Source organism: Diceros bicornis, chromosome 37, assembly GCF_020826845.1.
Source record: "Diceros bicornis minor isolate mBicDic1 chromosome 37, mDicBic1.mat.cur, whole genome shotgun sequence".
In the NCBI taxonomy this organism is placed as follows: domain Eukaryota; kingdom Metazoa; phylum Chordata; class Mammalia; order Perissodactyla; family Rhinocerotidae; genus Diceros; species Diceros bicornis.
In genome coordinates, this window is record NC_080776.1 from 18262915 (window position 1) to 18277500 (window position 14586).

The window sequence follows — 14586 nt, forward strand, 5'->3', positions numbered from 1 at the left end:
TCGGGACTATTCAATATTTCCCTCTGAACATTCCACGGGTTCATTAAATTCATCTCCCAAATATAACTTCTCATCCTCTCCTCTCAAAGCTGCCCACCACCCAGTAGCACTCCATACATGGAGTTGCCTAAAACATTCTGGAAGCTGGCTTGTCCTCCAAGGTCCCTCTCCTTTTCCTCCTATGGCCAATCTGTCCACTTCTCTTCATCTCCATTGTCACCACCCTGAAATTCATTCCACCATGACAGCTCACCTAAATCACGGTAACAGATTCCTAACAGGTTTCTCTCATGTCCTCCTCCAATCCATTCTTCCCCCTTCAGCCACAGTAATTCTTCCCAAATGCCACAATAAAATCCTGCCCCTCCCTTGCTAAGACAAATCATGGTGTCCCCCCCCATACTCTTGGGTGAAGTCCAATTCCCTTACAATGGTGTTTAAAGGCCTGCCAGAGCTGGCTCCTACTTCCATCTCAAGCCTGGGTCTTCCCTCCATCACATTCTGCATTACAGCTCTGCTGAACTTCATTTTGTTCCTCAAATACGCCACTCTCTCTGTCCCCTGCCTTCACACATGCTGTTCATTTTCTCTTCCTGGGAGATTCTTTCCTTTCCCCGCAGCCCTAACTTATTCATCTTGGAGCTACTTCTCCTTCAGGTCTCAGTCTAAACGTCATTTCCCTTGGAACACTTTCTAATCTTCCTTCCAACCCCCAGTCTGGGTGAGGGGTCCCTCTTCTCGACCACCGATCACCCCAGCAGAGCCCTGTCATATCCCTGGTCCCGGTGCCTGCACTGTCCCTCACACCCACTACTCCATGAGGCCAGAGCCACATCTGTCTTGTTCACACCGAGATGCCTTGTGATTAGCACGATAACCGCCACAAGACAGGTAATCAAGAAATGGTGTGTGAATGATTTAAGTTTTTTTATTAAATACATTACGCCACATTTATATGATAGAATAAAATGCAGCCATTCATAACAATTCTTTAGAAAGATAATTAGTGATACAGAAGAACATTTGGAACACGTTGTCCAGTTTAAGAAGCTCATTACAAAAGAGAATGCACATTCAGATCCAATTTTAGTTTTCTGAAACCTGCATTAAAAACGAGAGTTGTTCACGTAAAATTTAAAGTGATCTCTCTTGGGGATGGGATTATAGGTATTTTTTGTTTTCTTTTGAGCTCATCTGAGCATAGATTTCCTTGATAATCAGGGGAAAATGATAAAAATTATTTAAAGTGCTATATATGGGGGGCCGGCCCAGTGGCATAGTGGTTAAGTGCGTATGCTCCACTTCAGTGGCCCGGGGTTTGCAGGTTCGGATCCCGGGGACACACCGACACACCACTTGTCAAGCCACACTGTGGCGGCATCCCATGTAAAGTAGAGGAAGATGGGCATGGATGTTAGCCGAGGGCCAATCTTCCTCAGCAAAAAAGAGGAGGATTGGCATCGGATGTTAGCTCTGGGCTGATCTTCCTCACAAAAAAAACAAAAATTAAAAATAAATAAATTAAAAAAATAAAAAATAAATAAAGTGCTTATAAAGTCCTAGGCTGTAACAGAAGAGAGGGTCATGGTCAAATGAATGGTGAATGCCCTGGTTCACAATGACCAGAAGTATTGTTAAGTGTAGACAGTTGGGGAGTTAAAGTGAGGAAGGAACGCAAAAATGAAATTCTTCATATAAATTACAATCAAATATAATTGGGGCAATTCAAAAGAAGAGCAGCAGGAAAATGCCTCAAAAAACAGGCTATGTTAAGTAAGAAGAAACATAAGTATCTATCTTCAGCTGCCTTTTATCAATATGATATTAGGTCACAGGAGATGAGAACTAGGTTGGAAAAATAGAGCCAAAGAAAGGTTTATTCAACCTGTCATATTCAAAATAGAATATGACAAAGTAATTAACAAGCATTCTTTTACTTTCAGAGTTTTATGATTGTTCAGTTTCTCTTAGGCCCAGGTCTCTCTGTGAGTTCTACCTTAAGATGCTTGTAGGAATCATATCTGAATAGTCACATCTACATGTGAATGGTTCAGAATAAGACCCAGGACTGTATTACACGGTATTTTGGTCCAAGTTATACAAAAAGTTCTCTCTAGCCTCCTCCAATTGTTTTGATCTAAAGAGAGGGTATGTATAAGGAGATAAATTCTGCTGCAGGGAAAAATAAAAATTATATTTACTTCTAGGATATTTGTATTTCTATTGTAAAAGATTTTTGTTGCTTTTAAGAACAATTATATGGACATTCTGCTTCTAGTATGGAGACGTTATTTGTAGAACAATCTACAAATAACAACTGTAAACTCCACCCCCACCCCTACCCCCCAAAAAAATGACCTCGAGTCTCTGGAAAGTGAATGAAAGCAGATGGGTTTTGGAGGGGAGTCAAAACATGGAGGCAGCAGCCAGCACGGGGCGGGGGGGGGGGCAGTCTCACGTTGGGGAAGCTCTACCCTGCAGGCAGCCTCAGCTGTGATTATGGCAAGTCACTAGGCATACCAAAGGAGACCAAGACGCTAGCATTAAACCTGCTCTTTCTGTCCAAAGGAACTCCAGGAAGGAGCCTGGGACAGGCACACCATGAGGAGTGAGGATCTTGGGAAAGAAGAGAGCCAGAGAAGGGTCTCAGAGAAGGGGTGCCCCAAATTCTATATATGAACTCTGCCCAAGTCTCTGAATGACCCATAAATCATACATGAATGGGGCTCTGAAAGCAACTGGATAAGATGAGATCTGAGCTCCCCTCTCTGCTGGCATACCCGAGTTTGCAATGAGAGTCACCTGGTTACATTAGTGAACATTGGTTAATCCATCTTGGCTATAGTTTCCTCCCACGTGAAATGATAATGTTGCAACCATTTCAAGATATTTACTTATTCACGCATTCAACAAATGGTTCGTGGGTACTTAAGTTCTAGGTGCTCTATGGGATACAAAAAAGTATACAAACAAGCCTAGAGTCCCATGAGGGACAGCAGACATACACCCAACCAGCTATCACACAAGGTAGAACTTGACCAGAGAAGGAGATTGGTGCAGCAGAGAGAACATGGACTCCAGAATCAGACAGACCTGGGCTCATATCCACCACGACCTTAGAGCCTGAGATCTACCTGTACAGCTGTTGTGAGGATTAAATAGCAGCATTTAAATTAGGCACTGTTCTAAGCACTGTATACTCATTTAATCCTTAATAACAACCTCATTAGGAAAGTACTAATACTACCCTCACTCAAAAGAGGTGGAAAATGAGGCATAGAGAATTTAAGTGCACTTGCCCAAGGTCACCAAGTAGTAAGCGATCAAACACAGATTCAAATTCAAGCAGCAGTTGACTTGAGCCTCAGCTGTTAACTGCTAAGTTGTGCTGAATACTTAGCATACTTCAAGCGCCAAACACAGCATTTCCCCCACGGTAGGCACTCAACAAGTGGCAGATACCATCATCATTGTTACTGTTACTGCTGATGCCGTTGTCATTACTATGAGCCACAAGAGAGAAACAACAGTTGAAGTTCAAGACCTACACCTGAGTTTTCAAAGCTAAAAAGTTTTAAGACTGCTAAATAATTTTCATGTGCAGATCTGGACACACAGCTTAAGAAATTAGAATTTGTGTTTACCTGATTAGTATATCCCACCTCTTTTTAAAAAGAAAAGCAGCAAGATAGCATTATCTATTTCTTCATTCATTCATCAAACTGGAACTTCCAAGGGCCATCTCTCAGCACTAAACTGGGCATGAGAGTGGTTCCCAAAGGGAAAAGCCCAGGGTGAGGGATAGGACAGGGTCATTCACGAAAGTGGGTGCAGCTGTTCATGGGAGAAGCTGGAAAACAAAATTCTTTGTGGTATTTTTATGTAAACGATCTCAAAGAAACTGTGCCATGTGAAAAAAAAAAATAGAAAGGAAATATGAACTTAGCTATAAGTCAAAAATTAATCAGCATGTACCAAACATCGAAATAAAATTTTACTCACACTTAATAAGTCTTAATACCTTGCTTTGTTTCCAAAAGGTGAAACTATATACCACTTGGAACTCCAAGGGTCTCGGTTGCTATGATTCCTAAATGAAGTGGTGATTTAGGGATAATGCCAAATTTTAAAAGAACAAGAACAGTATTTTATTCAGGCCTGGTAATTTTATGAGGACATGTTGCACGTTTCTTATGTAAATACATGCAGTTTAATATGGTCCTAATAGAGCGCTTTCACCAAAATCATACATAGCAGGATATTGGGGAAAAACAACTAAATCCCTGAACCCTATAACTCCTAAATCATTATTGGGTAACATGCCAGGGTTCTGAACAATACACATTATCTCAGAGATAATTTTTCTGACATGTGTGGCTATTGCCTGTAAATCCCCTTAAGATGAGAAGCATTACTACTGACATTTGAGTTGGACAAAAGGATTTATGTGGCTGGATTACTCGAGGCTATAAAATGTAGAAAAACAAAAATAGTTTGGATAAATTCTTGGTGTGTACTGCAATGGGATTTAACGTACAGGGCCTTTGGGCCGACATTAAGTTTTTAGACTCAGGCCTTCCCTAGAGTCACTTAGAGGTTATGAAACTTTTCTCTCTAAACGTTACTGGAAACAACAAGATGGATTTATTGACTCAGCAAAGGGCTCTTAAACTGATATATGTGAATCAAGAATTTTAGGAATAGGGACCCTTAAAGGTAATAGTCAGGGCTGGCCCCGTGGCTTAGCAGTTAAGTGCGCACGCTCCACTACTGGCGGCCCGGGGTTCGGATCCCGGGCGCGCACCGCTTCTCCGGCCATGCTGAGGCCGAGTCCCACATACAGCAACTAGAAGGATGTGCAACTATGACATACAACTATCTACTGGGGCTTTGGGGGGAAAAAAAAGGGACGAGGATTGGCAATAGATGTTAGCTCAGAGCCGGTCTTCCTCAGCAAAAAGAGGAGGATTAGCACAGATGTTAGATCAGGGCTGGTCTTCCTCACAAATGCAAAAAACAAAAAGGTAATAGTCAACCCGCATCGTTTTACAAGGAAACAATGGCTGGAAAAGAGCAAAATTATGAGTCACCCAAGGTGATATGACCAAATTCACCACTGTCATCACCACCATCATCATTATAGCTAACGCTTATTCAGCACTTACTCTTTGCTGAGCGAAGTGCTAAGGGCTTTTTCTATTCTTCACATCAACTGATAAAGGGTGTACTAGTATCTTCCCATTTTCTAAGTGAGGAAAATGAGCCTCAGAGAAGCAAAGAGCTGTAAAAGAGGTGGGTCCAGACTTCAAACCCAAGCAATGTGACCCTAAAAAGCCACATTCGTAACCACTCCACTCTCCCGCCTTGTCAGCCCAGACTCAGATCTACTGACCTCCAGGCCAGAGAAGGACACCAACTCTCCACACGTGGCAATGATGGAGTTCCCAAGTTATAAGATCTGTGTATCCGACAGTGGAATCCAGTGTTGCTTTCTAACAGTTATAGGACTGAAAAGAATGAATCCTCTACCCAGTTGCAATATTTGCCTTCATAATTGTAGTGCAAGAGCAGTTCATACAAATTCTATGTATCCATAATCTTATCAGAAGGTGTAATACTAGAAAATGTCTTTACATTAATGCTTTTAAAATACATTGGACAAAATAATATTTTCTGAAAATAGTCATAAAGCCCCATATTCTCACTTTAGTCTCTAATTACCATATGCCTTCTACAATAGGTAGATGCCAGGAAGATGATTAGATTCCATCTGATGTGCCCTGCATGATGTGAATGGTCACACATGTGATTTACTGCTAAATGTTTTAATCACTATTGACTTCTTTTTATTCCTTTTTAACTTATGTAGTATTCTACTTCAAATTCCTAAGGGGAAGAAAATAAAAATTGAGATGCTGAAGCAAAGACGATGGCTAGATAGTAATATTCAGATTTTATTTATATATGTATTTAAATACACTCATATATTTAAATACACATATTTAAATACCAATAGGCAGTGATGGTAAATATATATAATTAGGCATCTTCAGAATTAAAATGCATTTCGTTTAAAATTTAAGGATCTACAGTTCTAAACCAAACATAAAGACAATATCAATGTAAAGACAAAATACATAGGCAGTAAAACCAGCTTCTAATTACTCATCTTTGTTGTCATCATTCAATAAGTTAAGTATAAAACACTCATGACATTTTTACTTTTGTTTCTTATCGCCCCCACTCTAATCAGAACCTGAAACTGCATTTTTCAAATATGGACTTAGTGAAAGTTAAGTAGAAGTTCAAAGAAAAGACACAACTCGTTGATGAAGGATAAAAATCTAAGTGTAGGAGAAGCGCGGAACCTTCTAGAAGGAGAACTTAAGCGGTAATTACTGCACAAGCTGTCTCTCAGGCCTGCCTGACTTTGAACTTTTGGAAAAAGGTTAAAAAGAAGGCAAAAGTCAAAGAGATAGGTACCCAGGAAGGAAGTCAGCCTCTAAGGACTCGGCCCAGATCAGATGGAAAGGATCCTTGAAGGAACTAGGATGAAGATGAAAAGGATGGAAAGAGCAAGGATGTGAACGCACAATGTTGAAAGCACTATCCAGAGGGAAAATCCAGCTTTCTGGACTAGACTGAGCAATCAGGGAGGGGCTGTTGTAAAAGGATTTCACCGTACTCAGAAAAAAAAAGAAAAAAACAGAAAAAAATTTTTTCCGGCTTTTTCCAAAAATATTCTTCTGGCTTTTTCCAGACTTAAAAATTTTTAGCAGGGACATTTAGAAGCTTTAGAACCCAACAACTCTGCATTTATTTCATTCATGACTATAGTTACAAAGATAATCTTTAAAAATAAACAAAATGGAATTTATTTTAAAGAATAATCAGAGATGGTATAGGACAACGGTTAAGAATCCTAGCGCCAAGTTGCCTGGATTTAAATCTCCAGCTATGTGATCTCAGACAAGTTATTTAATCCTCTTGTGCCTCAGTTTCCCAATCTGTTAAACAGAAATATTAATAGTATCTGCTTCACAGGATTGTTGTGAGGATCAAATAGTGAATGATATCTAAGTGTTGACTTTTATAATTAATTTATTCAGCCAATATTTCTTAACCTCCTACTAACATAAAATATGGATCTAAATGTTCCATGGGTAGGGTATTGGGAGCAGGTGAGAGAGAGAAAAGATGAATAAAATACATTTCCTGCCCTCAGAGGATAACACAGGGAAGCAGGGAGACAGAATCAATACACATATGCAAAGGAGTAAAGGAAAAGGGGGCAGGTAGGAAATAATATCAGGAAATAATTATTAATTTTTAGGTGTGATAATGGTATCGTGGATATGAAGAAGAATGTCTTTATTCTCAGAAAACATGAACTGATTTATTTGGGGATGAAGTATCATGATAGCTGTAATTTACTTTCAAATTACTTGGGAAAAAAAAAAAACTATATACGTAAATACATATAAAGCAAATACGCCAAAATGTTAACCACTGTGGGGAAAAGAAAGAAAGAAAGAAAAACAGGCAGCAAGGTTCAGTGCCGGCTGAGAACTCCAGAATATTTTGTGGCCTTGATACACTCCCCAAACTTTTTTCATAGTGTGGCTGACGAGAAAGATCCTGGAGACACAGGCTCTTTTTAAAGTGCAAAGTGCTCTATAAATTTTAGTTTCTACAACCACCACCTTGTTAGCCAGTGGGAGGGGCTGCTTCAAAAATGGTGGTCACTAGTTATGTGCTCCTGCTTCAAAACACTGCAATGAATCCTTCGGAACTATAACCAAGCCCCCTTTCCCTGGTCGGTCTTCAATGAAGGTGAAAGTCTTCATACAAAGACTGCTGGGAAATTTGTCTTCATTCTTTCAATTCTAGATCATCACATTCTCTCTAGGCTTCATCTGGAAGGCATGGAGGAATGGACAGGCCACTGGACAAAGGAGAAGGTCCCTAATGAATCCTGTTGACACCCAGGTTTCAACTGCAATCTACAGGCTAATGTCTCTGTGTTTAGACTTGCCCCAGACTTCTCTTCCCACTTCCAGACTCAGATAGCAACTGCCCAGCTGACATCTCCCCTTGAATGTCACAAGGACCCCTCAAACTCAACGTGTCTGAAAAGAACACTTCTCCTCTACATTTCTTTTTCTCCATGAATGGTACAGCCAACCATAAAATGACAGCCACCTCACTCTCCCTCACCCTCCATATCCCACCCATCCCCCAGTCCCTCCGGTTACCTCCCAAGTTCTCTCAACTCCGACAGCTTCTCTGCTTTTCAAATTCTACCCTGTTCTTCCCAGCAGTCCACATCTACATCCGGGCCTTCTACAGCAGTCCCCAAATTTTTCCCCTATTCCCACTCTTGTCTCTCTCCAATCTACATTCCACTCTGTTCCAGAATGAAGATTTCCAATTCCCATTTAAATTCATCGATGGTTCAATAGTAATCATTATTAGGAAAACAATCATGATAAAGTAGCTCATCTTTATTGAGCTACTTTCTCGTAGCAAGCATATCAGCAATAATAAAGCACTTTGGAGTTTTCAAAGCTCTTTCACAAAAATCCCATTTGGTCCCTAGATGGCCCTGCGAAGGAAGCAGTACCGTCATCTCCTACATTCACTAGAAAAGGAAAAGATTGGGTGAGGGAAGGGATTTAATGATTTGCCAGCAGTCAATTGGCCAGTAACCCTGAAGCCTGCCTTTGACTACAGGCACAGCACACAACCAGAGTCAGGTGGCAGCTGACTCACCCAGGGTGTGACAACAGTGTGAAAAACTAAGTGCTCAGTATGCAAGTGACGACTGGCACTGCTTGCTCAGTCATCAGCCCTTCCAACATTTCAGAGTTTTCTCATTTGTTTAAGAGATTCAAGTGGAGGGTCGAGAGGGGGGCTCGTCCATTGTTGTGGTAACCACATTCATCTACAGCTAGAGAGGGGGATAACTAGGCTGGCCACAGCCATCCCGCTCCTGCCCCTGTCCAGGTGAGCCGGACCCAGAAGACAAGATTCACTTCTTTAGCTGATGCTCAGGTCTTCAAAATATTAAAGACTATGGGATGCTACCGATCGCAGGGGCTGCTCCTGGTAACCCCGAGCCCTCAGGTTACCTGGGTGGCCAGTGGCCTTGTATCAACACTCATCCCGTACCTCTGCCCTCCTCCGGCCTCTCAGCCAGGGGCAGTTCAGGGCAATTTTGAGTACAAACACGTTTCCTGACACACTCAGACTCAACACTTAACCTCTGCAAAGGATGTCTTTCTACTTTATGTAGTTGTCAATGTCACTTCTGAGGATCAGGAGCTTACATGCTGGTTTTAAGGGGAAAAAACCCTCTAATATCATGTTATTCTTACAGCATTAAAGGTTTAAAGTAATCCCTTCCATAATGTCCCTCCAAGCAGAAATAAGAACAAAACTTCCTCCAAGTACAAAATCATTCCTTGAACACCAGCTTGATAGCTGTGATTATCTCTCTGCTTTTTCAGGGGAAACTACTCTAACGTAAAATTATTTTAAAACATAAAAGTAGCTCTACAGACGGGTTTTCAGGTGACTTGAAGTTTCTAAGACACTATAAAGTTGATTAAAAACAAAAGTAGATGAACTACACGCTTAATTTTTTTTATGTGATCTGGTATCAAAACCCAAATAATTTAACAAAATAGGAATCTTAAAAAGTGAAATTCACCACTAGAAAGAAATTCCATTTGATAATAGTTATTCATTTTCAATGTATAAATAAAAGTGACAGAAATTCCTAGATTATGTCTAACAATCAAACATAATTTTCAAGCCATTCTAGCAAAGAGCTTAATAAAAGAGAATCATCTTATATTTTGTTTCATAAATGGAACAAAATAGGAAGTTCTCTTTTATAGAGTTTTTCAGATTTAAAATACAAAACTGATCAAAATAGTTTATGGTTTAAAATGGAAAATGAAAGTTATTCTTGGGGTTGTAATATTTACCTTCTGGACACTGGCAGGTAAATCCACTAAGATTAGAAATGCATGTTGCTCCATTTCTGCACGGGTCTAGGATACAATAATCAATCTTGGATTGGCAAAGCTCTCCAGTATAACCTGAATAAAACAAGAAAGACATTTTATAAAATATATTATTCCAAAACCACCATGAATCATCAATGAATTGGTGGTCGACTGGTACGCACTCAACAAAGGCAGCATCCTTGAGCCAGCCACTCCTTGATCTAATTTGGTTTTGCAATGAGAAATTATAATGGCAGTTTAGAATCATAGTTCAAAAATCATTTGCTTTGCAAAAATCTTTATTGCAAAGAGAGTCTTTTCTTCAGCATTAGCTCTGCATTTTATTTCGAAATACTAGTTAGAATCTTAAGAAGCCGAGACTGAATACCACTGTCTCTGTTGACAGCATCCTTCTGACATAAGGAAGAACAGAATCTACAATGTTCTGCTTGATCTGACTGAGATGAGGGCCACTTTCCCTAGGTCATCCCAGTACCTATAAACAAGCATTAGGAAAATCACTGGGTATGAAAATTTTCTAATTTATAATATTTTAGAGCTAGAAGAACCTTCTGTGTTCTTTCCATGCCCTATCCCCCATTTTATAAAGAGCATGAGGCACATATAATGTTAAGCACATTAATATATGAATCTTCATTCTTATTTGAATCACAAATCAAACTCAATGGATTCTCTGTGAAGCAAGCCCCTAACGGTTATTTCGTTGATTAGCAACATGACCACACACATGTGATGAGGAAATACAGATTTAAATCTATTAAAACACCATGCAGCCAAAAAGCTTTAAATAAATTCCAAATTTTTTATTGACTTTGAAAACAAGTCCTCCAGAGAGACAAGTTTAAAAAAATACCATGCGGGCTGGCCCCGTGGCTTAGCGGTTAAGTGCGTGCGCTCCGCTGCTGGCGGCCGGGGTTCGGATCCCGGGCGCGCACCGACGCACCACTTCTCTGGCCATGCTGAGACCGCGTCCCACACACAGCAACTAGAAGGATGTGCAGCTATGACATGCAACTATCTACTGGGGCTTTGGGGGGAAAAAAATAAATAAATAAAATCTTTAAAAAAAAAAATACCATGCTAATATGTTTTTCATTTTAATGTGGGAAATGGTTATGAAAGAAAATTTGGAAAATACAAGATGCAAAATTTCTACAAAGAGAAAAAGTTGCTCTTAGTTCTGTTATTTGAATAATGGAGCTATTAATACTTTGGAGATAATACCTATCAGAAATGTTGATGCATAGGTATTTTCCACATAATTATAATCATACTGAAACATTCTACATCTTTCTAGGATATACATATAATACATAAAAACTTGTCTTTCTGATTACCAGTTTTGAAAGACTGTCATTAGCACTTGAATCTGCGATTTGCCAAAAAAAAAAACAAAAACGATGATATTAGAAGAGAGATGATTTGCCTGAGCTTCAATTACCTGCCAAACTAGTCTAAATTAGAGTGTGATTTTAATCACACTGTTCATAATCCTCCTGTTCCTCATATGCATCAATATAGTCTGGGAGATTCTAGCTAATTTGTGGGTATGAGGAGATATGTAAGATAATCATGTGAACTAAAAATCCAAACACAAGGACAAAAAGCCATTTCAAAATCCACAACAGAATATCTTAATATGATAATATTATATTAAGAATATATTTTCAAATGAAAGCTCTAAATTCAGAATGAAGGAGAGAGAATTGTTAAAAGAAGTGTTACAAATAGGTTTTTGGCTAGAAATAATAGCTAATATTTATAATAGCACACTTATTTTTTTCTCCCATACATTAATTCATCCTCACTGACACCCTAAGAGGTCAGAACTACCATAATCACGCCCATTCTACAGATGAGGACACTGAGGATTAGAAAGGTTAAGTAATTTGCCCAAAGTCACAGAAAGAGTCAAACTCCTGAGCCCAAATCCTTAAATCTAAAATTACACCTAAGGTAAATGCATTACATCACCAACAAACATGCATTTAGCATAAAGGAACAATAGAAAATAACAGACAAAAAATACATGGATATAGATAGATATAAAGTAAACACCATAAATCTTCATCCACAATCTACAGCCTACATGTGGTCATGACTGGGCTGGAGGTGCCAAGAATTATTTTTAAAAATCCCTGCCTTCAAAGGTTCTACAATATGGCTAGAAAAGTACATTTATGAAAAATATAACCAATTACCAACGGTAGCTTCTTAGAGGCAGTGTGGCTTAAAGGATAAAGCATCTGGAATCATGTCATTACAAACATCTTAAAACTGTAACTACAGAACCACAGAAAACCATGAAAAATAGCCAGGAGCCAACTAGATGTCATCTGTAAGAGATGTGTGTCCCTACCAGACAAAGAATATGAGAAGAATGCAGGATTCCATGAACTTCAAAGTTCTTTAGAGAAAATTTTAACAATCACTTTGAACTTTTTTTTAGAACTTTTTCTTTGAACTTTTTCTTTTGGAATTTTAAACACAGAGAGACTAGTGTATAACCCTCACATATCCAACATCTAGCTTCAACAATTATTAACATTTTGTTCATTTAATTTCAACTGTTCCCCTCATATCAGCATATTTTCCCCATGGAGGTATCTTAACGCAAATTTCATTTTACTTGTAAATACTTCAGTATGCATCCATAACTAAAGGAGATTTTTTTATAATTTTATTTATTTATTTATTTTTCCCCCAAAGCCCCAGTAGATAGTTGTATGTCATAGCTGCACATCTTTCTAGTTGCTGTATGCGGGACGCGGCCTCAGCATGGCCAGAGAAGCGGTGCGTCGGTGCGCGCCCGGGATCCAAACCAGGGCTGCCAGCAGCGGAGCCCACTAAGCCACGGGGCCGGCCCCGAGATTTTTTTAAAGATCACTTTTAATGGCCTCTTCAATTAATGTTTGGTCTCATTTACAAATTTAATTAAACATTCTAAACTACAGAACCACAATTGTCTGATAATACACAAATCTTCCTATGCACTTAATTTGTTTTTATTGAACAGGTCTAATAAATTAAACCTATAAGCAAGGTGAATCTTAAGTGCAGTTAAATGCTCCAGTACTGTATGGAAGTTTAGGATTTCAATTTAAGATAGGATTTCAATTTAAGACGCTAATCCGCATTTGCAATGTGTAGGGCATATCTGCTGAGCTGCAGTTCAGGATCTGTCGCTTGTTCACCAGGCCAGGTTTTGTTCTTGCCCTCAAGGGAGCTGCTAGTTGGAAGTTCCAGGAGCACTATCATTGACTGCCAACTGAGGCCAGCTCTGGGAGAGAAGAGGGAGAGGACAAGGAACCACGAGCATCCTGCAGCTGGCTTAAGGGGCTCTTAAACACCAGTGAGTCATTTCCTGGACCCTCAGAGAGCAGTGACTTACCTGCAGTTGTCAGACAAATCATTGATGTTGATCTATATGTAATACTCTGGACTGGATACCCAAGGCTTACACAAATCACCCTTCCTGTGTCTTTTGGTTTTTTATTTGATGTCATAACCAAGGAGTCAAAACTAAATGAGTGAATGGTAGGAATTTAAATGAAAAAAGATCATTAAAGCTTTGCCTGGGTTCTTTCTTCCATTCTGCTGAAAGTTTGTGTCTTCTCTGGGGAATAAAGGAACCATGCCAATGTGAATAATGTTTCCTTATCCCACCACAGTGGCGACAGACACCCAGAGGATGTGGTAGGAGATGTTCAAGCAAGACAGTGGTCACATCAATATAGTGGAGAGGAAAGGTAATATGTGGTGGCCACTTTGTGTGTGTTATGGGAGAATTTGCTCTAGCACATACACATATGTGCCATAGGGGCATTTCATGCCTTAAAGATCTATGCCAGAGGGTTCCAAAGGGGCACAGAAGAAAGTCCTTGTAAAGGCACAGAAGTATGAAGGAGAGGCATGAATGCCATTTAGACCTTACTAAAAATACACAGCAATGACAAACTTCCTTCATCCTGGTTCCCAAATGACAAAAATCTATACCTAACTAGGGAGGCAAATATCAGTAATTTTCTTAGTTCCTTTTCTTCTAACTAGTGATACAGCCCTTCCTTAGAGCCAAGCCATAAGCATTCATGGACCACCTTCCAAATTAGTGTCACCCCACATGACACCTTTCACATTGTCTAGTCCCAGGCATCACTGCCTCTCCCCAGACTCAAGCCATGGTCTCCCAACCCATCTCTTCATCACTACTTTCTTACAATCCATTGTACAATCCACATGGGAGTAGCCAGAAAGATTTTTTTAAGACATAATTTATACTCTTTTATACTTAAAACCCTCCCATGGCTTCCCAAAGAGCTTAGAATAAAACCCAAAGACTTTATTCCACGGCAAAAAGACACAACGTGATCTGGCCCCCACCCTCTCATCTTTGCCCATGCTCAACACTGACCACTACGCTGCAGCCACCCTGGGCCTCGTTCTGTTCCCAGACTCACCAAGCTCCTTCTCACAGCCTTTAGCATTGTCTTCATGCAGTGGCCTCAGGACCATACAAAGATGTGAAAGGGGTGCAGGATACAACAAAAGCAGT

At 39.8% G+C, this 14586-nt stretch overlaps 1 protein-coding gene across 1 annotated transcript in view; it reads right to left on the minus strand.

Annotated features, from left to right (window-relative positions):
* Nucleotides 1-14586, minus strand: part of DNER (delta/notch like EGF repeat containing) — a 300865-nt gene that overhangs the window by 81574 nt on the left and 204705 nt on the right. Inside the window, exon 7 of the mRNA XM_058533144.1 lies at nucleotides 9993-10106. Coding sequence (XP_058389127.1) covers nucleotides 9993-10106 — 114 coding nt within the window. The remainder of the gene's footprint in view (nucleotides 1-9992; nucleotides 10107-14586) is intronic.